This window comes from Sinohyriopsis cumingii, chromosome 7 (genome assembly GCF_028554795.1).
Source record: "Sinohyriopsis cumingii isolate HCF-2022 chromosome 7, ASM2855479v2, whole genome shotgun sequence".
NCBI classification, from domain to species: domain Eukaryota; kingdom Metazoa; phylum Mollusca; class Bivalvia; order Unionida; family Unionidae; genus Sinohyriopsis; species Sinohyriopsis cumingii.
The window spans coordinates 104,660,852-104,684,225 of NC_142967.1; the positions used below are offsets into that span (position 1 = coordinate 104,660,852).

The following is a 23,374-nucleotide window of genomic DNA, read 5'->3' on the forward strand; positions in this document are numbered from 1 at the left end:
TGCAAATATTGCAATTCATTTTGGTATTTATTTTTTTGGACTGAAGAAGGGAGCTCTATTGTTTCTATTGGTTGTTGGGTCTTAAGTGTCTTTCCTTGTAGCGATGACAAAATCATCCATATTTTCTAAGCCACAAACAAGAATGAATTAATATTATACACTATTATGTCTTTAATATGGTCGTGCTGAACAAACTTTGTGCATCCCTATAGCAAATTATGTCCATTAATTCATCTGTGCTTGCAACTGTTGATCAAGATTTTGATTTCTACACAATATCTTTACTGGAAGTAGTTGACTTTAAACCAGATTTAATATGGTCAAACTATCTTGATTCCGAGTATTCACCTACATAATTCACAGGAGTGATACCCCCATTTCCCATCTTTGTAACGGTAGTTTTGCTGCTAAACTACATCGAGTTAATAAATTTTAACGAAATATGACATGCAACCTTTTTATTGATCACACTTCAAACAAGTTTGATTTCCAGCATTCCATAACATCACTTACAGGAGTTATGGTTCCTGATTGTCTTATCTACTTAACTTCGGTTTCCATGGCATAATTGTACCATGAAACCCTCAAAATATGTGGGACTCATTGTAGAGCCAGCCTTTGGCTAAGCTAAGATAAACACTCAGCAGAAGTTGGCAAAATATTATTGAATGCATTCTGGTATAAACAACTTAAATTTGCACAAATCTTTCCAGTTTGTTAACCAATATAAATGCTGTTGCAAAAAATAGCAAAAACATTAATAACTTTTAGATGAAGAGGGAAAATTAACAAGTTGAATCTAGTCCTTAAAAGAAGAAAATGCATTCAGGTTCTAAAATAACAATTATTTACATTTTATCTGTTTCTGATGTCCAGTATACATATATTTTTTCAGCAGTTGATGATGGCCATAGTATTTTCCTTATTTGACTTGTAACTGTTTACTAAACTTTATTACATACGTCAGGTGTTCATGGAAGTCTGCAATATTCTGCTGTCTGTGCTACAGTCATTTATAAGTGAAATACATGTGAAGCATGATTTGATGCCATTTCACTTTTATTTCATTTATACTTGATTATGTTTAGTTCTTGTACCTCTAATTTCCTGCTATATTTTTTTCCTGCTGGATAAGAACTGAGAAAACACCACTTGATAGAGATGAACTGTATAAAACTATGTAGCAAAGTTATGGAACCAAATACCTTATTTGTTAATTAAAAATACAGATAAGAGACTAAAAGGTCAATATCTTATATATAGGAAGAAAGAATAACAGAAGAAGGTAAGAAATCATTGATTTCTCTGTTATGTTTCAATCCAAATTCTGTTGCATAAAGAGTGAATGTATTAATGGCCATAAAGAAGAATAAAGTGGATAAACATATGGACACAATAGAGGAAACATTATCTTACTGTCTACAATATTTCAGAAGACAAGAAAGGATCTTTTTATCATGTCAGTAGAGAAAAGTCAATGGATCATCCAAGATCCACCCCAAGAGAGCCAATGGTGCAACAAATTTCTCTTGATCAACAAGGTCATGACCCAAAGACTCATCAGTCAAGGACAGGTATGATTGAAAATTTAGTGGGGACTCAATTATTTATATGCATATCAAGATTGATGGTTTTGCAGATATTACAGTTCTCTTTGGTTGAAATTCTTGGATTCAAGAGGGGGATCCTATTGTTTCTACTGGTTGTTGGGTCTTGAACTTCATTCTTTCTAGCTGTGAGGAATCATGTGTAATTGCTAACCGACAAACAAGAATGAATTTAGATTATATACTGGTATTTCATTAGTATGGTCCTGTTGAACAAAGCTGATGTACCCCTAAAGCAGGGGTGTCAAACTCAATCACTCAGCGGGCCAAAACTCAAATCACATGTAAGGTTGCAGGCCGAACAGGATAAACATTCAATAAGTGGAAAATTAAACCTTTTTTAAACATTAATATAAATTAAAACAGAAAAAAGTTTAAATAATAAAAAAATCATTGGCATTTCCATTTTCGCTCTTCTGCCAATTTGTCAGAGCTGGATGTTTGGCAAGGCTGCTAATTAGGGAATTTGATTTGCACTTTATATCGCAGGGCCATTAAAAAATACTTTTGCCTAAAATTCTCTCGGGCCGGATATAATTGTACGCCGGGCCTGATGTGGCCCACGGACCTTGAGTTTGACACATGTGCCCTAAAGGAAATTATATCCATCCATACATCTGTGCATAAATTTCTTCTTCAATAATGTAGTGTCTGAACAAGAATCTTACTTGGAATAGTTGAATTTTAACCCGATTTAGTATTCTCATACAAGCTTGATTATCATATTCCACAATGAAATATGGCATATTTATTTTGCATTGATGAGACCTTAAACAAGTTTGACTTTCAGCATTCAACAAGATCACTTACATGAGGTATGGCTTCTTATTGCCTTTTACTGTCAAAGTAACTTCAGTTTCCATATCATGATTAAACCAACAAGCCGTCAGAATATGTTAGAGTCATTGGCAAGCCATCCTTGGCAGAAGGAGAAAATACATTGAACAGACGATGACTAAGTATTCCTGAGTGAATTCAGGCATAAATGACCTTAAAGTTTACACACATGTTGCCAATTTTGCAGCCAATATTGGTACTGTCACACAATAGAAAGACCTTTCTAAAACTTCTAGAAAAGTGGGGATAATGAACAACTTGAATCAAGGCTTCTAACAGCTGCTAGTTTTCTATTTTCCCTCCTGCAAGAGTACTGAGAAAACACCACTTAATTAAGATGAACTGTACAAAACTACAGGAAACTGTTGGAAAAAATAATTTTTTCATTCGTTAGAAATGTATCTAGATGATTATAAATGGTGAAAATTTCATATATTAAGAAAGAATAAACAAAAGATTTTAAGAAATCATTGCTTTTACTGGTAAGTTTAGATCCAAATTGTTCTGTACCTAAAAGGAATGCATAAGTAGACAGAAGGAGGAATCAGTTGGATGAACATGTGGACCAAATAGAGAAAACATTTTCTTACTGAGCAGGTAGTGCATTATATATATTTGATCAGATTGACATGCTTTCAAAATAATATTTATATATGGAAGCAGACAAGGCTTGAGCTGTTGAAATCTTGTTTTACTCTTTAATGCATATTTAAATAGATTACAGCTGGAAATAGAAGTGATGCAATGAATGGAATTATCTGTTGGAACAAAAGTGTCTTATGAACAGGATATAGTTTATTGTAATGAGGGACCAATGCCTACATTATTTCAGAAGCCAACGAAAGATCTCACCATCGTGTCAGTAACAAAAACTCAGTTGACCCTTCAGCATCTACCCCAACAGAGATAATGGTGCTAGAAATTTCTCCTAAACAACCAGATCATGACCCAATGACACAACTACAGTTGAAAAGACATATTACTGAACGTTTAGTGTGGACTCATTTATTTATGTGCATATTGATGTTTATGGTTTAAATTTGCAAATTATTGCAATTCTGTTTGGTATTTAAATTCATAGATTTAAGAGGTGAGTCCTTTTTGTCTTTTGGTTGTTGTACCTTTTACTTTCTTTCTAGTAGCAATCACAAAAATCAACTGCAGTTGTAAGTTCCCATGAACAAGAATGAATTAACATTTGATACTGGTATTTCTTTAACATGTTCTTCAGGCTCAATCAAAGTCAGTGAATCCTTATTATTTCCATTGGTCAATATGTGCGTCCATCTGCTCATGAACGATTTGGTTTCAGCACAATAACTTTACTGGAAATAGTTGTATTTTATCCAGATTTAATATGCTCATACCAGTTTGATTTACAATATTCCACAAAATAATTCACAGGAGTTATGTCCCCAGTTTCCCGTCTAGTGGACGTTAATTTCTGCCATTAAAGTAGATCAAGAATTGTTTCATTTTAACAAAATATGACATGCAACTGATGAAGGCTTGAATAAGTTTGATTTCCAGTATTCCACAACATTGCTTACTGGAGTTGTGGTTCCTGAGTGACTTTTGTGTCTACTTAACATTGATTTCCACAGCATACTTATACCAACAAACCATCAAAATATTTAGGACTTATTGATGAGCCAGCCTTGGCAGAAGCTGAACAAATACTGAATAGAGGTTGGTAAAGTATTACAGAGGGATTCTGGCATAAATGAACTTTGTGTTTGTACAAACTTTGCCTATTTGTCAAGAAATATGGCTGCTGTAATGGAATAGATAAACCTTTAATAACTTCGAACAAATGGGGGACAGTTAATAAGTTGAAATTTTTAAAATAAAAATTATTTACCTTTCGACTGTGTTTTGTTGCTATTATGACAGTTGTTTGTTCTGCAGTTGATAAAGCTGTCGTATTTTCTTTAGTTATTGTGTTAATTAAAGTAATAATCAATCAACTGTTTTCTAAATTTTATTCCGCACATTAAGGTTTCCTGACAATCAGTAGTGTTATGCAGTCTATGCTAAATTTCATTTACAATTGAAATGCAGGTAAAATATGTTTAAGGCTTTTAATGTATAGTTTATTTATGCCTGATTTTGTTTTGTTTTATTACCTGTTATTTCCTTCTATTTTGCTATTTCTTTTTGCTCATGGAGTACTGAGAAAACACCACTCAGTGAGATGAAATATATTTAACTTTACAGCAAACTGTTGGAAGAAGGAACTCTTTTGTTATTTAAAAAATCTGATATGAATCAAAATGTTCGTAATCTCAAAAATGAATAAAAGATGGTAAGAAATCGTTGATGTCTCTAATAAGTTTTGATCCAGAATATTTTACATTTAAAACAAAAGTAAAAGCAGCAGGAAGGAGTAATAAGGTAACATATCAACTAAACAGAGTGAACGTTTACTCTCTGCTGACATTATTTCAGTAGCCAACAAAAGATCTCAACATGATGTCAATAGGGAAAACTCAGTGGATTTCACAAAATCTACCCCAAGAGAGGCAGTGGTGCAAAAAGGTTCTCCTGATCAACCAGGTCATGACACAAATACTCATCTACAGTCGATGACGGGTACGATTGAAAGTTTACGGTGAACACATTGATTTATATGCCCATCAATATTTATGGTTTTGCAAATATTGCAATTCATTTTGGTATTTATTTTTTTGGACTGAAGAAGGGAGTTCTATTGTTTCTATTGGTTGTTGGGTCTTAAGTGTCTTTCCTTGTAGCGATGACAAAATCATCCATATTTTCTAAGCCACAAACAAGAATGAATTAATATTATACACTATTATGTCTTTAATATGGTCGTGCTGATCAAACTTTGTGCATCCCTATAGCAAATTATGTCTATTAATTCATCTGTGCTTGCAACTGTTGATCAAGATTTTGATTTCTACACAATATCTTTACTGGAAGTAGTTGACTTTAAACCAGATTTAATATGGTCAAACTATCTTGATTCCGAGTATTCACCTACATAATTCACAGGAGTGATACCCCCATTTCCCATCTTTGTAACGGTAGTTTTGCTGCTAAACTACATCGAGTTAATAAATTTTAATGAAATATGACATGCAACTTTTTTTATTGATCACACTTCAAACAAGTTTGATTTCCAGTATTCCATAACATCACTTACAGGAGTTATGGTTCCTGATTGTCTTATCTACTTAACTTCGGTTTCCATGGGCATAATTGTACCATGAAACCCTCAAAATATGTGGGACTCATTGTAGAGCCAGCCTTTGGCTAAGCTAAGATAAACACTCAGCAGAAGTTGGCAAAATATTATTGAATGCATTCTGGTATAAACAACTTAAATTCGCACAAATCTTTCCAGTTTGTTAACCAATATAAATGCTGTTGCAAAAAATAGCAAAAACATTAATAACTTTTAGATGAAGAGGGAAAATTAACAAGTTGAATCTAGTCCTTAAAAGAAGAAAATGCATTCAGGTTCTAAAATAACAATTATTTACATTTTAACTGTTTCTGATGTCCAGTATACCATATATTTTTTTCAGCAGTTGATGATGGCCATAGTATTTTCCTTATTTGACTTGTAACTGTTTACTAAACTTTATTACATACGTCAGGTGTTCATGGAAGTCTGCAATATTCTGCTGTCTGTGCTACAGTCATTTATAAGTGAAATACATGTGAAGCATGATTTGATGCCATTTCACTTTTATTTCATTTATACTTGATTATGTTTAGTTCTCGTACCTCTAATTTCCTGCTATATTTTTTTCCTGCTGGATAAGAACTGAGAAAACACCACTTGATAGAGATGAACTGTATAAAACTATGTAGCAAAGTTATGGAACCAAATACCTTATTTGTTAATTAAAAATACAGATAAGAGACTAAAAGGTCAATATCTTATATATAGGAAGAAAGAATAACAGAAGAAGGTAAGAAATCATTGATTTCTCTGTTATGTTTCAATCCAAATTCTGTTGCATAAAGAGTGAATGTATTAATGGCCATAAAGAAGAATAAAGTGGATAAACATATGGACACAATAGAGGAAACATTATCTTACTGTCTACAATATTTCAGAAGACAAGAAAGGATCTTTTTATCATGTCAGTAGAGAAAAGTCAATGGATCATCCAAGATCCACCCCAAGAGAGCCAATGGTGCAACAAATTTCTCTTGATCAACAAGGTCATGACCCAAAGACTCATCAGTCAAGGACAGGTATGATTGAAAATTTAGTGGGGACTCAATTATTTATATGCATATCAAGATTGATGGTTTTGCAGATATTACAGTTCTCTTTGGTTGAAATTCTTGGATTCAAGAGGGGGATCCTATTGTTTCTACTGGTTGTTGGGTCTTGAACTTCATTCTTTCTAGCTGTGAGGAATCATGTGTAATTGCTAACCGACAAACAAGAATGAATTTAGATTATATACTGGTATTTCATTAGTATGGTCCTGTTGAACAAAGCTGATGTACCCCTAAAGCAGGGGTGTCAAACTCAATCACTCAGCGGGCCAAAACTCAAATCACATGTAAGGTTGCAGGCCGAACAGGATAAACATTCAATAAGTGGAAAATTAAACCTTTTTTAAACATTAATATAAATTAAAACAGAAAAAAGTTTAAATAATGAAAAAATCATTGGCATTTCCATTTTCGCTCTTCTGCCAATTTGTCAGAGCTGGATGTTTGGCAAGGCTGCTAATTAGGGAATTTGATTTGCACTTTATATCGCAGGGCCATTAAAAAATACTTTTGCCTAAAATTCTCTCGGGCCGGATATAATTGTACGCCGGGCCTGATGTGGCCCACGGACCTTGAGTTTGACACATGTGCCCTAAAGGAAATTATATCCATCCATACATCTGTGCATAAATTTCTTCTTCAATAATGTAGTGTCTGAACAAGAATCTTACTTGGAATAGTTGAATTTTAACCCGATTTAGTATTCTCATACAAGCTTGATTATCATATTCCACAATGAAATATGGCATATTTATTTTGCATTGATGAGACCTTAAACAAGTTTGACTTTCAGCATTCAACAAGATCACTTACATGAGGTATGGCTTCTTATTGCCTTTTACTGTCAAAGTAACTTCAGTTTCCATATCATGATTAAACCAACAAGCCGTCAGAATATGTTAGAGTCATTGGCAAGCCATCCTTGGCAGAAGGAGAAAATACATTGAACAGACGATGACTAAGTATTCCTGAGTGAATTCAGGCATAAATGACCTTAAAGTTTACACACATGTTGCCAATTTTGCAGCCAATATTGGTACTGTCACACAATAGAAAGACCTTTCTAAAACTTCTAGAAAAGTGGGGATAATGAACAACTTGAATCAAGGCTTCTAACAGCTGCTAGTTTTCTATTTTCCCTCCTGCAAGAGTACTGAGAAAACACCACTTAATTAAGATGAACTGTACAAAACTACAGGAAACTGTTGGAAAAAATAATTTTTTCATTCGTTAGAAATGTATCTAGATGATTATAAATGGTGAAAATTTCATATATTAAGAAAGAATAAACAAAAGATTTTAAGAAATCATTGCTTTTACTGGTAAGTTTAGATCCAAATTGTTCTGTACCTAAAAGGAATGCATAAGTAGACAGAAGGAGGAATCAGTTGGATGAACATGTGGACCAAATAGAGAAAACATTTTCTTACTGAGCAGGTAGTGCATTATATATATTTGATCAGATTGACATGCTTTCAAAATAATATTTATATATGGAAGCAGACAAGGCTTGAGCTGTTGAAATCTTGTTTTACTCTTTAATGCATATTTAAATAGATTACAGCTGGAAATAGAAGTGATGCAATGAATGGAATTATCTGTTGGAACAAAAGTGTCTTATGAACAGGATATAGTTTATTGTAATGAGGGACCAATGCCTACATTATTTCAGAAGCCAACGAAAGATCTCACCATCGTGTCAGTAACAAAAACTCAGTTGACCCTTCAGCATCTACCCCAACAGAGATAATGGTGCTAGAAATTTCTCCTAAACAACCAGATCATGACCCAATGACACAACTACAGTTGAAAAGACATATTACTGAACGTTTAGTGTGGACTCATTTATTTATGTGCATATTGATGTTTATGGTTTAAATTTGCAAATTATTGCAATTCTGTTTGGTATTTAAATTCATAGATTTAAGAGGTGAGTCCTTTTTGTCTTTTGGTTGTTGTACCTTTTACTTTCTTTCTAGTAGCAATCACAAAAATCAACTGCAGTTGTAAGTTCCCATGAACAAGAATGAATTAACATTTGATACTGGTATTTCTTTAACATGTTCTTCAGGCTCAATCAAAGTCAGTGAATCCTTATTATTTCCATTGGTCAATATGTGCGTCCATCTGCTCATGAACGATTTGGTTTCAGCACAATAACTTTACTGGAAATAGTTGTATTTTATCCAGATTTAATATGCTCATACCAGTTTGATTTACAATATTCCACAAAATAATTCACAGGAGTTATGTCCCCAGTTTCCCGTCTAGTGGACGTTAATTTCTGCCATTAAAGTAGATCAAGAATTGTTTCATTTTAACAAAATATGACATGCAACTGATGAAGGCTTGAATAAGTTTGATTTCCAGTATTCCACAACATTGCTTACTGGAGTTGTGGTTCCTGAGTGACTTTTGTGTCTACTTAACATTGATTTCCACAGCATACTTATACCAACAAACCATCGAAATATTTAGGACTTATTGATGAGCCAGCCTTGGCAGAAGCTGAACAAATACTGAATAGAGGTTGGTAAAGTATTACAGAGGGATTCTGGCATAAATGAACTTTGTGTTTGTACAAACTTTGCCTATTTGTCAAGAAATATGGCTGCTGTAATGGAATAGATAAACCTTTAATAACTTCGAACAAATGGGGGACAGTTAATAAGTTGAAATTTTTAAAATAAAAATTATTTACCTTTCGACTGTGTTTTGTTGCTATTATGACAGTTGTTTGTTCTGCAGTTGATAAAGCTGTCGTATTTTCTTTAGTTATTGTGTTAATTAAAGTAATAATCAATCAACTGTTTTCTAAATTTTATTCCGCACATTAAGGTTTCCTGACAATCAGTAGTGTTATGCAGTCTATGCTAAATTTCATTTACAATTGAAATGCAGGTAAAATATGTTTAAGGCTTTTAATGTATAGTTTATTTATGCCTGATTTTGTTTTGTTTTATTACCTGTTATTTCCTTCTATTTTGCTATTTCTTTTTGCTCATGGAGTACTGAGAAAACACCACTCAGTGAGATGAAATATATTTAACTTTACAGCAAACTGTTGGAAGAAGGAACTCTTTTGTTATTTAAAAAATCTGATATGAATCAAAATGTTCGTAATCTCAAAAATGAATAAAAGATGGTAAGAAATCGTTGATGTCTCTAATAAGTTTTGATCCAGAATATTTTACATTTAAAACAAAAGTAAAAGCAGCAGGAAGGAGTAATAAGGTAACATATCAACTAAACAGAGTGAACGTTTACTCTCTGCTGACATTATTTCAGTAGCCAACAAAAGATCTCAACATGATGTCAATAGGGAAAACTCAGTGGATTTCACAAAATCTACCCCAAGAGAGGCAGTGGTGCAAAAAGGTTCTCCTGATCAACCAGGTCATGACACAAATACTCATCTACAGTCGATGACGGGTACGATTGAAAGTTTACGGTGAACACATTGATTTATATGCCCATCAATATTTATGGTTTTGCAAATATTGCAATTCATTTTGGTATTTATTTTTTTGGACTGAAGAAGGGAGTTCTATTGTTTCTATTGGTTGTTGGGTCTTAAGTGTCTTTCCTTGTAGCGATGACAAAATCATCCATATTTTCTAAGCCACAAACAAGAATGAATTAATATTATACACTATTATGTCTTTAATATGGTCGTGCTGAACAAACTTTGTGCATCCCTATAGCAAATTATGTCTATTAATTCATCTGTGCTTGCAACTGTTGATCAAGATTTTGATTTCTACACAATATCTTTACCGGAAGTAGTTGACTTTAAACCAGATTTAATATGGTCAAACTATCTTGATTCCGAGTATTCACCTACATAATTCACAGGAGTGATACCCCCATTTCCCATCTTTGTAACGGTAGTTTTGCTGCTAAACTACATCGAGTTAATAAATTTTAATGAAATATGACATGCAACTTTTTTATTGATCACACTTCAAACAAGTTTGATTTCCAGTATTCCATAACATCACTTACAGGAGTTATGGTTCCTGATTGTCTTATCTACTTAACTTCGGTTTCCATGGCATAATTGTACCATGAAACCCTCAAAATATGTGGGACTCATTGTAGAGCCAGCCTTTGGCTAAGCTAAGATAAACACTCAGCAGAAGTTGGCAAAATATTATTGAATGCATTCTGGTATAAACAACTTAAATTCGCACAAATCTTTCCAGTTTGTTAACCAATATAAATGCTGTTGCAAAAAATAGCAAAAACATTAATAACTTTTAGATGAAGAGGGAAAATTAACAAGTTGAATCTAGTCCTTAAAAGAAGAAAATGCATTCAGGTTCTAAAATAACAATTATTTACATTTTAACTGTTTCTGATGTCCAGTATACCATATATTTTTTCAGCAGTTGATGATGGCCATAGTATTTTCCTTATTTGACTTGTAACTGTTTACTAAACTTTATTACATACGTCAGGTGTTCATGGAAGTCTGCAATATTCTGCTGTCTGTGCTACAGTCATTTATAAGTGAAATACATGTGAAGCATGATTTGATGCCATTTCACTTTTATTTCATTTATACTTGATTATGTTTAGTTCTCGTACCTCTAATTTCCTGCTATATTTTTTTCCTGCTGGATAAGAACTGAGAAAACACCACTCGATAGAGATGAACTGTATAAAACTATGTAGCAAAGTTATGGAACCAAATACCTTATTTGTTAATTAAAAATACAGATATGAGACTAAAAGGTCAATATCTTATATATAGGAAGAAAGAATAACAGAAGAAGGTAAGAAATCATTGATTTCTCTGTTATGTTTCAATCCAAATTCTATTGCATCAAGAGTGAATGTATTAATGGCCATAAAGAAGAATAAAGTGGATAAACATATGGACACAATAGAGGAAACATTATCTTACTGTCTACAATATTTCAGAAGACAAGAAAGGATCTTTTTATCATGTCAGTAGAGAAAAGTCAATGGATCATCCAAGATCCACCCCAAGAGAGCCAATGGTGCAACAAATTTCTCTTGATCAACAAGGTCATGACCCAAAGACTCATCAGTCAAGGACAGGTATGATTGAAAATTTAGTGGGGACTCAATTATTTATATGCATATCAAGATTGATGGTTTTGCAGATATTACAGTTCTCTTTGGTTGAAATTCTTGGATTCAAGAGGGGGATCCTATTGTTTCTACTGGTTGTTGGGTCTTGAACTTCATTATTTCTAGCTGTGAGGAATCATGTGTAATTGCTAACCGACAAACAAGAATGAATTTAGATTATATACTGGTATTTCATTAGTATGGTCCTGTTGAACAAAGCTGATGTACCCCTAAAGCAGGGGTGTCAAACTCAATCACTCAGCGGGCCAAAACTCAAATCACATGTAAGGTTGCAGGCCGAACAGGATAAACATTCAATAAGTGGAAAATTAAACCTTTTTTAAACATTAATATAAATTAAAACAGAAAAAAGTTTAAATAATAAAAAAATCATTGGCATCTCCATTTTCGCTCTTCTGCCAATTTGTCAGAGCTGGATGTTTGGCAAGGCTGCTAATTAGGGAATTTGATTTGCACTTTATATCGCAGGGCCATTAAAAAATACTTTTGCCTAAAATTCTCTCGGGCCGGATATAATTGTACGCCGGGCCTGATGTGGCCCACGGACCTTGAGTTTGACACATGTGCCCTAAAGGAAATTATATCCATCCATACATCTGTGCATAAATTTCTTCTTCAATAATGTAGTGTCTGAACAAGAATCTTACTTGGAATAGTTGAATTTTAACCCGATTTAGTATTCTCATACAAGCTTGATTATCATATTCCACAATGAAATATGGCATATTTATTTTGCATTGATGAGACCTTAAACAAGTTTGACTTTCAGCATTCAACAAGATCACTTACATGAGGTATGGCTTCTTATTGCCTTTTACTGTCAAAGTAACTTCAGTTTCCATATCATGATTAAACCAACAAGCCGTCAGAATATGTTAGAGTCATTGGCAAGCCATCCTTGGCAGAAGGAGAAAATACATTGAACAGACGATGACTAAGTATTCCTGAGTGAATTCTGGCATAAATGACCTTAAAGTTTACACACATGTTGCCAATTTTGCAGCCAATATTGGTACTGTCACACAATAGATAGACCTTTCTAAAACTTCTAGAAAAGTGGGGATAATGAACAACTTGAATCAAGGCTTCTAACAGCTGCTAGTTTTCTATTTTCCCTCCTGCAAGAGTACTGAGAAAACACCACTTAATTAAGATGAACTGTACAAAACTACAGGAAACTGTTGGAAAAAATAATTTTTTCATTCGTTAGAAATGTATCTAGATGATTATAAATGGTGAAAATTTCATATATTAAGAAAGAATAAACAAAAGATTTTAAGAAATCATTGCTTTTACTGGTAAGTTTAGATCCAAATTGTTCTGTACCTAAAAGGAATGCATAAGTAGACAGAAGGAGGAATCAGTTGGATGAACATGTGGACCAAATAGAGAAAACATTTTCTTACTGAGCAGGTAGTGCATTATATATATTTGATCAGATTGACATGCTTTCAAAATAATATTTATATATGGAAGCAGACAAGGCTTGAGCTGTTGAAATCTTGTTTTACTCTTTAATGCATATTTAAATAGATTACAGCTGGAAATAGAAGTGATGCAATGAATGGAATTATCTGTTGGAACAAAAGTGTCTTATGAACAGGATATAGTTTATTGTAATGAGGGACCAATGCCTACATTATTTCAGAAGCCAACGAAAGATCTCACCATCGTGTCAGTAACAAAAACTCAGTTGACCCTTCAGCATCTACCCCAACAGAGATAATGGTGCTAGAAATTTCTCCTAAACAACCAGATCATGACCCAATGACACAACTACAGTTGAAAAGACATATTACTGAACGTTTAGTGTGGACTCATTTATTTATGTGCATATTGATGTTTATGGTTTAAATTTGCAAATTATTGCAATTCTGTTTGGTATTTAAATTCATAGATTTAAGAGGTGAGTCCTTTTTGTCTTTTGGTTGTTGTACCTTTTACTTTCTTTCTAGTAGCAATCACAAAAATCAACTGAAGTTGTAAGTTCCCATGAACAAGAATGAATTAACATTTGATACTGGTATTTCTTTAACATGTTCTTCAGGCTCAATCAAAGTCAGTGAATCCTTATTATGTCCATTGGTCAATATGTGCGTCCATCTGCTCATGAACGATTTGGTTTCAGCACAATAACTTTACTGGAAATAGTTGTATTTTATCCAGATTTAATATGCTCATACCAGTTTGATTTACAATATTCCACAAAATAATTCACAGGAGTTATGTCCCCAGTTTCCCGTCTAGTGGACGTTAATTTCTGCCATTAAAGTAGATCAAGAATTGTTTCATTTTAACAAAATATGACATGCAACTGATGAAGGCTTGAATAAGTTTGATTTCCAGTATTCCACAACATTGCTTACTGGAGTTGTGGTTCCTGAGTGACTTTTGTGTCTACTTAACATTGATTTCCACAGCATACTTATACCAACAAACCATCAAAATATTTAGGACTTATTGATGAGCCAGCCTTGGCAGAAGCTGAACAAATACTGAATAGAGGTTGGTAAAGTATTACAGAGGGATTCTGGCATAAATGAACTTTGTGTTTGTACAAACTTTGCCTATTTGTCAAGAAATATGGCTGCTGTAATGGAATAGATAAACCTTTAATAACTTCGAACAAATGGGGGACAGTTAATAAGTTGAAATTTTTAAAATAAAAATTATTTACCTTTCAACTGTGTTTTGTTGCTATTATGACAGTTGTTTGTTCTGCAGTTGATAAAGCTGTCATATTTTCTTTAGTTATTGTGTTAATTAAAGTAATAATCAATCAACTGTTTTCTAAATTTTATTCCGCACATTAAGGTTTCCTGACAATCAGTAGTGTTATGCAGTCTATGCTAAATTTCATTTACAATTGAAATGCAGGTAAAATATGGTTTAAGGCTTTTAATGTATAGTTTATTTATGCCTGATTTTGTTTTGTTTTATTACCTGTTATTTCCTTCTATTTTGCTATTTCTTTTTGCTCATGGAGTACTGAGAAAACACCACTCAGTGAGATGAAATATATTTAACTTTACAGCAAACTGTTGGAAGAAGGAATTCTTTTGTTATTTAAAAAATCTGATATGAATCAAAATGTTCGTAATCTCAAAAATGAATAAAAGATGGTAAGAAATCGTTGATGTCTCTAGTAAGTTTTGATCCAGAATATTTTACATTTAAAACAAAAGTAAAAGCAGCAGGAAGGAGTAATAAGGTAACATATCAACTAAACAGAGTAAACGTTTACTCTCTGCTGACATTATTTCAGTAGCCAACAAAAGATCTCAACATGATGTCAATAGGGAAAACTCAGTGGATTTCACAAAATCTACCCCAAGAGAGGCAGTGGTGCAAAAAGGTTCTCCTGATCAACCAGGTCATGACACAAATACTCATCTACAGTCGATGACGGGTACGATTGAAAGTTTACGGTGAACACATTGATTTATATGCCCATCAATATTTATGGTTTTGCAAATATTGCAATTCATTTTGGTATTTATTTTTTTGGACTGAAGAAGGGAGTTCTATTGTTTCTATTGGTTGTTGGGTCTTAAGTGTCTTTCCTTGTAGCGATGACAAAATCATCCATATTTTCTAAGCCACAAACAAGAATGAATTAATATTATACACTATTATGTCTTTAATATGGTCGTGCTGAACAAACTTTGTGCATCCCTATAGCAAATTATGTCTATTAATTCATCTGTGCTTGCAACTGTTGATCAAGATTTTGATTTCTACACAATATCTTTACCGGAAGTAGTTGACTTTAAACCAGATTTAATATGGTCAAACTATCTTGATTCCGAGTATTCACCTACATAATTCACAGGAGTGATACCCCCATTTCCCATCTTTGTAACGGTAGTTTTGCTGCTAAACTACATCGAGTTAATAAATTTTAATGAAATATGACATGCAACTTTTTTATTGATCACACTTCAAACAAGTTTGATTTCCAGTATTCCATAACATCACTTACAGGAGTTATGGTTCCTGATTGTCTTATCTACTTAACTTCGGTTTCCATGGCATAATTGTACCATGAAACCCTCAAAATATGTGGGACTCATTGTAGAGCCAGCCTTTGGCTAAGCTAAGATAAACACTCAGCAGAAGTTGGCAAAATATTATTGAATGCATTCTGGTATAAACAACTTAAATTCGCACAAATCTTTCCAGTTTGTTAACCAATATAAATGCTGTTGCAAAAAATAGCAAAAACATTAATAACTTTTAGATGAAGAGGGAAAATTAACAAGTTGAATCTAGTCCTTAAAAGAAGAAAATGCATTCAGGTTCTAAAATAACAATTATTTACATTTTAACTGTTTCTGATGTCCAGTATACCATATATTTTTTTCAGCAGTTGATGATGGCCATAGTATTTTCCTTATTTGACTTGTAACTGTTTACTAAACTTTATTACATACGTCAGGTGTTCATGGAAGTCTGCAATATTCTGCTGTCTGTGCTACAGTCATTTATAAGTGAAATACATGTGAAGCATGATTTGATGCCATTTCACTTTTATTTCATTTATACTTGATTATGTTTAGTTCTCGTACCTCTAATTTCCTGCTATATTTTTTTCCTGCTGGATAAGAACTGAGAAAACACCACTCGATAGAGATGAACTGTATAAAACTATGTAGCAAAGTTATGGAACCAAATACCTTATTTGTTAATTAAAAATACAGATATGAGACTAAAAGGTCAATATCTTATATATAGGAAGAAAGAATAACAGAAGAAGGTAAGAAATCATTGATTTCTCTGTTATGTTTCAATCCAAATTCTATTGCATCAAGAGTGAATGTATTAATGGCCATAAAGAAGAATAAAGTGGATAAACATATGGACACAATAGAGGAAACATTATCTTACTGTCTACAATATTTCAGAAGACAAGAAAGGATCTTTTTATCATGTCAGTAGAGAAAAGTCAATGGATCATCCAAGATCCACCCCAAGAGAGCCAATGGTGCAACAAATTTCTCTTGATCAACAAGATCATGACCCAAAGACTCATCAGTCAAGGACAGGTATGATTGAAAATTTAGTGGGGACTCAATTATTTATATGCATATCAAGATTGATGGTTTTGCAGATATTACAGTTCTCTTTGGTTGAAATTCTTGGATTCAAGAGGGGGATCCTATTGTTTCTACTGGTTGTTGGGTCTTGAACTTCATTATTTCTAGCTGTGAGGAATCATGTGTAATTGCTAACCGACAAACAAGAATGAATTTAGATTATATACTGGTATTTCATTAGTATGGTCCTGTTGAACAAAGCTGATGTACCCCTAAAGCAGGGGTGTCAAACTCAATCACTCAGCGGGCCAAAACTCAAATCACATGTAAGGTTGCAGGCCGAACAGGATAAACATTCAATAAGTGGAAAATTAAACCTTTTTTAAACATTAATATAAATTAAAACAGAAAAAAGTTTAAATAATAAAAAAATCATTGGCATCTCCATTTTCGCTCTTCTGCCAATTTGTCAGAGCTGGATGTTTGGCAAGGCTGCTAATTAGGGAATTTGATTTGCACTTTATATCGCAGGGCCATTAAAAAATACTTTTGCCTAAAATTCTCTCGGGCCGGATATAATTGTACGCCGGGCCTGATGTGGCCCACGGACCTTGAGTTTGACACATGTGCCCTAAAGGAAATTATATCCATCCATACATCTGTGCATAAATTTCTTCTTCAATAATGTAGTGTCTGAACAAGAATCTTACTTGGAATAGTTGAATTTTAACCCGATTTAGTATTCTCATACAAGCTTGATTATCATATTCCACAATGAAATATGGCATATTTATTTTGCATTGATGAGACCTTAAACAAGTTTGACTTTCAGCATTCAACAAGATCACTTACATGAGGTATGGCTTCTTATTGCCTTTTACTGTCAAAGTAACTTCAGTTTCCATATCATGATTAAACCAACAAGCCGTCAGAATATGTTAGAGTCATTGGCAAGCCATCCTTGGCAGAAGGAGAAAATACATTGAACAGACGATGACTAAGTATTCCTGAGTGAATTCTGGCATAAATGACCTTAAAGTTTACACACATGTTGCCAATTTTGCAGCCAATTTTGGTACTGTCACACAATAGATAGACCTTTCTAAAACTTCTAGAAAAGTGGGGATAATGAACAACTTGAATCAAGGCTTCTAACAGCTGCTAGTTTTCTATTTTCCCTCCTGCAAGAGTACTGAGAAAACACCACTTAATTAAGATGAACTGTACAAAACTACAGGAAACTGTTGGAAAAAATAATTTTTTCATTCGTTAGAAATGTATCTATATGATTATAAATGGTGAAAATTTCATATATTAAGAAAGAATAAACAAAAGATTTTAAGAAATCATTGCTTTTACTGGTAAGTTTAGATCCAAATTGTTCTGTACCTAAAAGGAATGCATAAGTAGACAGAAGGAGGAATCAGTTGGATGAACATGTGGACCAAATAGAGAAAACATTTTCTTACTGAGCAGATAGTGCATTATATATATTTGATCAGATTGACATGCTTTCAAAATAATATTTATATATGGAAGCAGACAAGGCTTGAGCTGTTGAAATCTTGTTTTACTCTTTAATGCATATTTAAATAGATTACAGCTGGAAATAGAAGTGATGCAATGAATGGAATTATCTGTTGGAACAAAAGTGTCTTATGAACAGGATATAGTTTATTGTAATGAGGGACCAATGCCTGCATTATTTCAGAAGCCAACGAAAGATCTCACCATCGTGTCAGTAACAAAAACTCAGTTGACCCTTCAGCATCTACCCCAACAGAGATAATGGTGCTAGAAATTTCTCCTAAACAACCAGATCATGATCCAATGACACAACTACAGTTGAAAAGACATATTACTGAACGTTTAGTGTGGACTCATTTATTTATGTGCATATTGATGTTTATGGTTTAAATTTGCAAATTATTGCAATTCTGTTTGGTATTTAAATTCATAGATTTAAGAGGCGAGTCCTTTTTGTCTTTTGGTTGTTGTACCTTTTACTTTCTTTCTAGTAGCAATCACAAAAATCAACTGAAGTTGTAAGTTCCCATGAACAAGAATGAATTAACATTTGATACTGGTATTTCTTTAACATGTTCTTCAGGCTCAATCAAAGTCAGTGAATCCTTATTATTTCCATTGGTCAATATGTGCGTCCATCTGCTCATGAACGATTTGGTTTCAGCACAATAACTTTACTGGAAATAGTTGTATTTTATCCAGATTTAATATGCTCATACCAGTTTGATTTACAATATTCCACAAAATAATTCACAGGAGTTATGTCCCCAGTTTCCCGTCTAGTGGACGTTAATTTCTGCCATTAAAGTAGATCAAGAATTGTTTCATTTTAACAAAATATGACATGCAACTGATGAAGGCTTGAATAAGTTTGATTTCCAGTATTCCACAACATTGCTTACTGGAGTTGTGGTTCCTGAGTGACTTTTGTGTCTACTTAACATTGATTTCCACAGCATACTTATACCAACAAACCATCAAAATATTTAGGACTTATTGATGAGCCAGCCTTGGCAGAAGCTGAACAAATACTGAATAGAGGTTGGTAAAGTATTACAGAGGGATTCTGGCATAAATGAACTTTGTGTTTGTACAAACTTTGCCTATTTGTCAAGAAATATGGCTGCTGTAATGGAATAGATAAACCTTTAATAACTTCGAACAAATGGGGGACAGTTAATAAGTTGAAATTTTTAAAATAAAAATTATTTACCTTTCAACTGTGTTTTGTTGCTATTATGACAGTTGTTTGTTCTGCAGTTGATAAAGCTGTCATATTTTCTTTAGTTATTGTGTTAATTAAAGTAATAATCAATCAACTGTTTTCTAAATTTTATTCCGCACATTAAGGTTTCCTGACAATCAGTAGTGTTATGCAGTCTATGCTAAATTTCATTTACAATTGAAATGCAGGTAAAATATGGTTTAAGGCTTTTAATGTATAGTTTATTTATGCCTGATTTTGTTTTGTTTTATTACCTGTTATTTCCTTCTATTTTGCTATTTCTTTTTGCTCATGGAGTACTGAGAAAACACCACTCAGTGAGATGAAATATATTTAACTTTACAGCAAACTGTTGGAAGAAGGAACTCTTTTGTTATTTAAAAAATCTGATATGAATCAAAATGTTCATAATCTCAAAAATGAATAAAAGATGGTAAGAAATCGTTGATGTCTCTAGTAAGTTTTGATCCAGAATATTTTACATTTAAAACAAAAGTAAAAGCAGCAGGAAGGAGTAATAAGGTAACATATCAACTAAACAGAGTAAACGTTTACTCTCTGCTGACATTATTTCAGTAGCCAACAAAAGATCTCAACATGATGTCAATAGGGAAAACTCAGTGGATTTCACAAAATCTACCCCAAGAGAGGCAGTGGTGCAAAAAGGTTCTCCTGATCAACCAGGTCATGACACAAATACTCATCTACAGTCGATGACGGGTACGATTGAAAGTTTACGGTGAACACATTGATTTATATGCCCATCAATATTTATGGTTTTGCAAATATTGCAATTCATTTTGGTATTTATTTTTTTGGACTGAAGAAGGGAGTTCTATTGTTTCTATTGGTTGTTGGGTCTTAAGTGTCTTTCCTTGTAGCGATGACAAAATCATCCATATTTTCTAAGCCACAAACAAGAATGAATTAATATTATACACTATTATGTCTTTAATATGGTCGTGCTGAACAAACTTTGTGCATCCCTATAGCAAATTATGTCTATTAATTCATCTGTGCTTGCAACTGTTGATCAAGATTTTGATTTCTACACAATATCTTTACCGGAAGTAGTTGACTTTAAACCAGATTTAATATGGTCAAACTATCTTGATTCCGAGTATTCACCTACATAATTCACAGGAGTGATACCCCCATTTCCCATCTTTGTAACGGTAGTTTTGCTGCTAAACTACATCGAGTTAATAAATTTTAATGAAATATGACATGCAACTTTTTTATTGATCACACTTCAAACAAGTTTGATTTCCAGTATTCCATAACATCACTTACAGGAGTTATGGTTCCTGATTGTCTTATCTACTTAACTTCGGTTTCCATGGCATAATTGTACCATGAAACCCTCAAAATATGTGGGACTCATTGTAGAGCCAGCCTTTGGCTAAGCTAAGATAAACACTCAGCAGAAGTTGGCAAAATATTATTGAATGCATTCTGGTATAAACAACTTAAATTCGCACAAATCTTTCCAGTTTGTTAACCAATATAAATGCTGTTGCAAAAAATAGCAAAAACATTAATAACTTTTAGATGAAGAGGGAAAATTAACAAGTTGAATCTAGTCCTTAAAAGAAGAAAATGCATTCAGGTTCTAAAATAACAATTATTTACATTTTAACTGTTTCTGATGTCCAGTATACCATATATTTTTTTCAGCAGTTGATGATGGCCATAGTATTTTCCTTATTTGACTTGTAACTGTTTACTAAACTTTATTACATACGTCAGGTGTTCATGGAAGTCTGCAATATTCTGCTGTCTGTGCTACAGTCATTTATAAGTGAAATACATGTGAAGCATGATTTGATGCCATTTCACTTTTATTTCATTTATACTTGATTATGTTTAGTTCTCGTACCTCTAATTTCCTGCTATATTTTTTTCCTGCTGGATAAGAACTGAGAAAACACCACTCGATAGAGATGAACTGTATAAAACTATGTAGCAAAGTTATGGAACCAAATACCTTATTTGTTAATTAAAAATACAGATATGAGACTAAAAGGTCAATATCTTATATATAGGAAGAAAGAATAACAGAAGAAGGTAAGAAATCATTGATTTCTCTGTTATGTTTCAATCCAAATTCTATTGCATCAAGAGTGAATGTATTAATGGCCATAAAGAAGAATAAAGTGGATAAACATATGGACACAATAGAGGAAACATTATCTTACTGTCTACAATATTTCAGAAGACAAGAAAGGATCTTTTTATCATGTCAGTAGAGAAAAGTCAATGGATCATCCAAGATCCACCCCAAGAGAGCCAATGGTGCAACAAATTTCTCTTGATCAACAAGATCATGACCCAAAGACTCATCAGTCAAGGACAGGTATGATTGAAAATTTAGTGGGGACTCAATTATTTATATGCATATCAAGATTGATGGTTTTGCAGATATTACAGTTCTCTTTGGTTGAAATTCTTGGATTCAAGAGGGGGATCCTATTGTTTCTACTGGTTGTTGGGTCTTGAACTTCATTATTTCTAGCTGTGAGGAATCATGTGTAATTGCTAACCGACAAACAAGAATGAATTTAGATTATATACTGGTATTTCATTAGTATGGTCCTGTTGAACAAAGCTGATGTACCCCTAAAGCAGGGGTGTCAAACTCAATCACTCAGCGGGCCAAAACTCAAATCACATGTAAGGTTGCAGGCCGAACAGGATAAACATTCAATAAGTGGAAAATTAAACCTTTTTTAAACATTAATATAAATTAAAACAGAAAAAAGTTTAAATAATAAAAAAATCATTGGCATCTCCATTTTCGCTCTTCTGCCAATTTGTCAGAGCTGGATGTTTGGCAAGGCTGCTAATTAGGGAATTTGATTTGCACTTTATATCGCAGGGCCATTAAAAAATACTTTTGCCTAAAATTCTCTCGGGCCGGATATAATTGTACGCCGGGCCTGATGTGGCCCACGGACCTTGAGTTTGACACATGTGCCCTAAAGGAAATTATATCCATCCATACATCTGTGCATAAATTTCTTCTTCAATAATGTAGTGTCTGAACAAGAATCTTACTTGGAATAGTTGAATTTTAACCCGATTTAGTATTCTCATACAAGCTTGATTATCATATTCCACAATGAAATATGGCATATTTATTTTGCATTGATGAGACCTTAAACAAGTTTGACTTTCAGCATTCAACAAGATCACTTACATGAGGTATGGCTTCTTATTGCCTTTTACTGTCAAAGTAACTTCAGTTTCCATATCATGATTAAACCAACAAGCCGTCAGAATATGTTAGAGTCATTGGCAAGCCATCCTTGGCAGAAGGAGAAAATACATTGAACAGACGATGACTAAGTATTCCTGAGTGAATTCTGGCATAAATGACCTTAAAGTTTACACACATGTTGCCAATTTTGCAGCCAATTTTGGTACTGTCACACAATAGATAGACCTTTCTAAAACTTCTAGAAAAGTGGGGATAATGAACAACTTGAATCAAGGCTTCTAACAGCTGCTAGTTTTCTATTTTCCCTCCTGCAAGAGTACTGAGAAAACACCACTTAATTAAGATGAACTGTACAAAACTACAGGAAACTGTTGGAAAAAATAATTTTTTCATTCGTTAGAAATGTATCTATATGATTATAAATGGTGAAAATTTCATATATTAAGAAAGAATAAACAAAAGATTTTAAGAAATCATTGCTTTTACTGGTAAGTTTAGATCCAAATTGTTCTGTACCTAAAAGGAATGCATAAGTAGACAG

General features: G+C 33.2%; 1 protein-coding gene across 1 annotated transcript in view; it reads left to right on the forward strand.

The window, feature by feature from the left end:
• The window catches only part of LOC149795861 (uncharacterized), a 91,936-nt gene that overhangs the window by 46,350 nt on the left and 22,212 nt on the right, over positions 1–23,374 (forward strand). The window contains exons 8-15 of the mRNA XM_089963871.1: positions 1,434–1,574; positions 4,893–5,036; positions 6,534–6,674; positions 9,993–10,136; positions 11,631–11,771; positions 15,091–15,234; positions 16,730–16,870; positions 21,829–21,969. Coding sequence (XP_089819997.1) covers positions 1,434–1,574; positions 4,893–5,036; positions 6,534–6,674; positions 9,993–10,136; positions 11,631–11,771; positions 15,091–15,234; positions 16,730–16,870; positions 21,829–21,969 — 1,137 coding nt within the window. The remainder of the gene's footprint in view (positions 1–1,433; positions 1,575–4,892; positions 5,037–6,533; positions 6,675–9,992; positions 10,137–11,630; positions 11,772–15,090; positions 15,235–16,729; positions 16,871–21,828; positions 21,970–23,374) is intronic.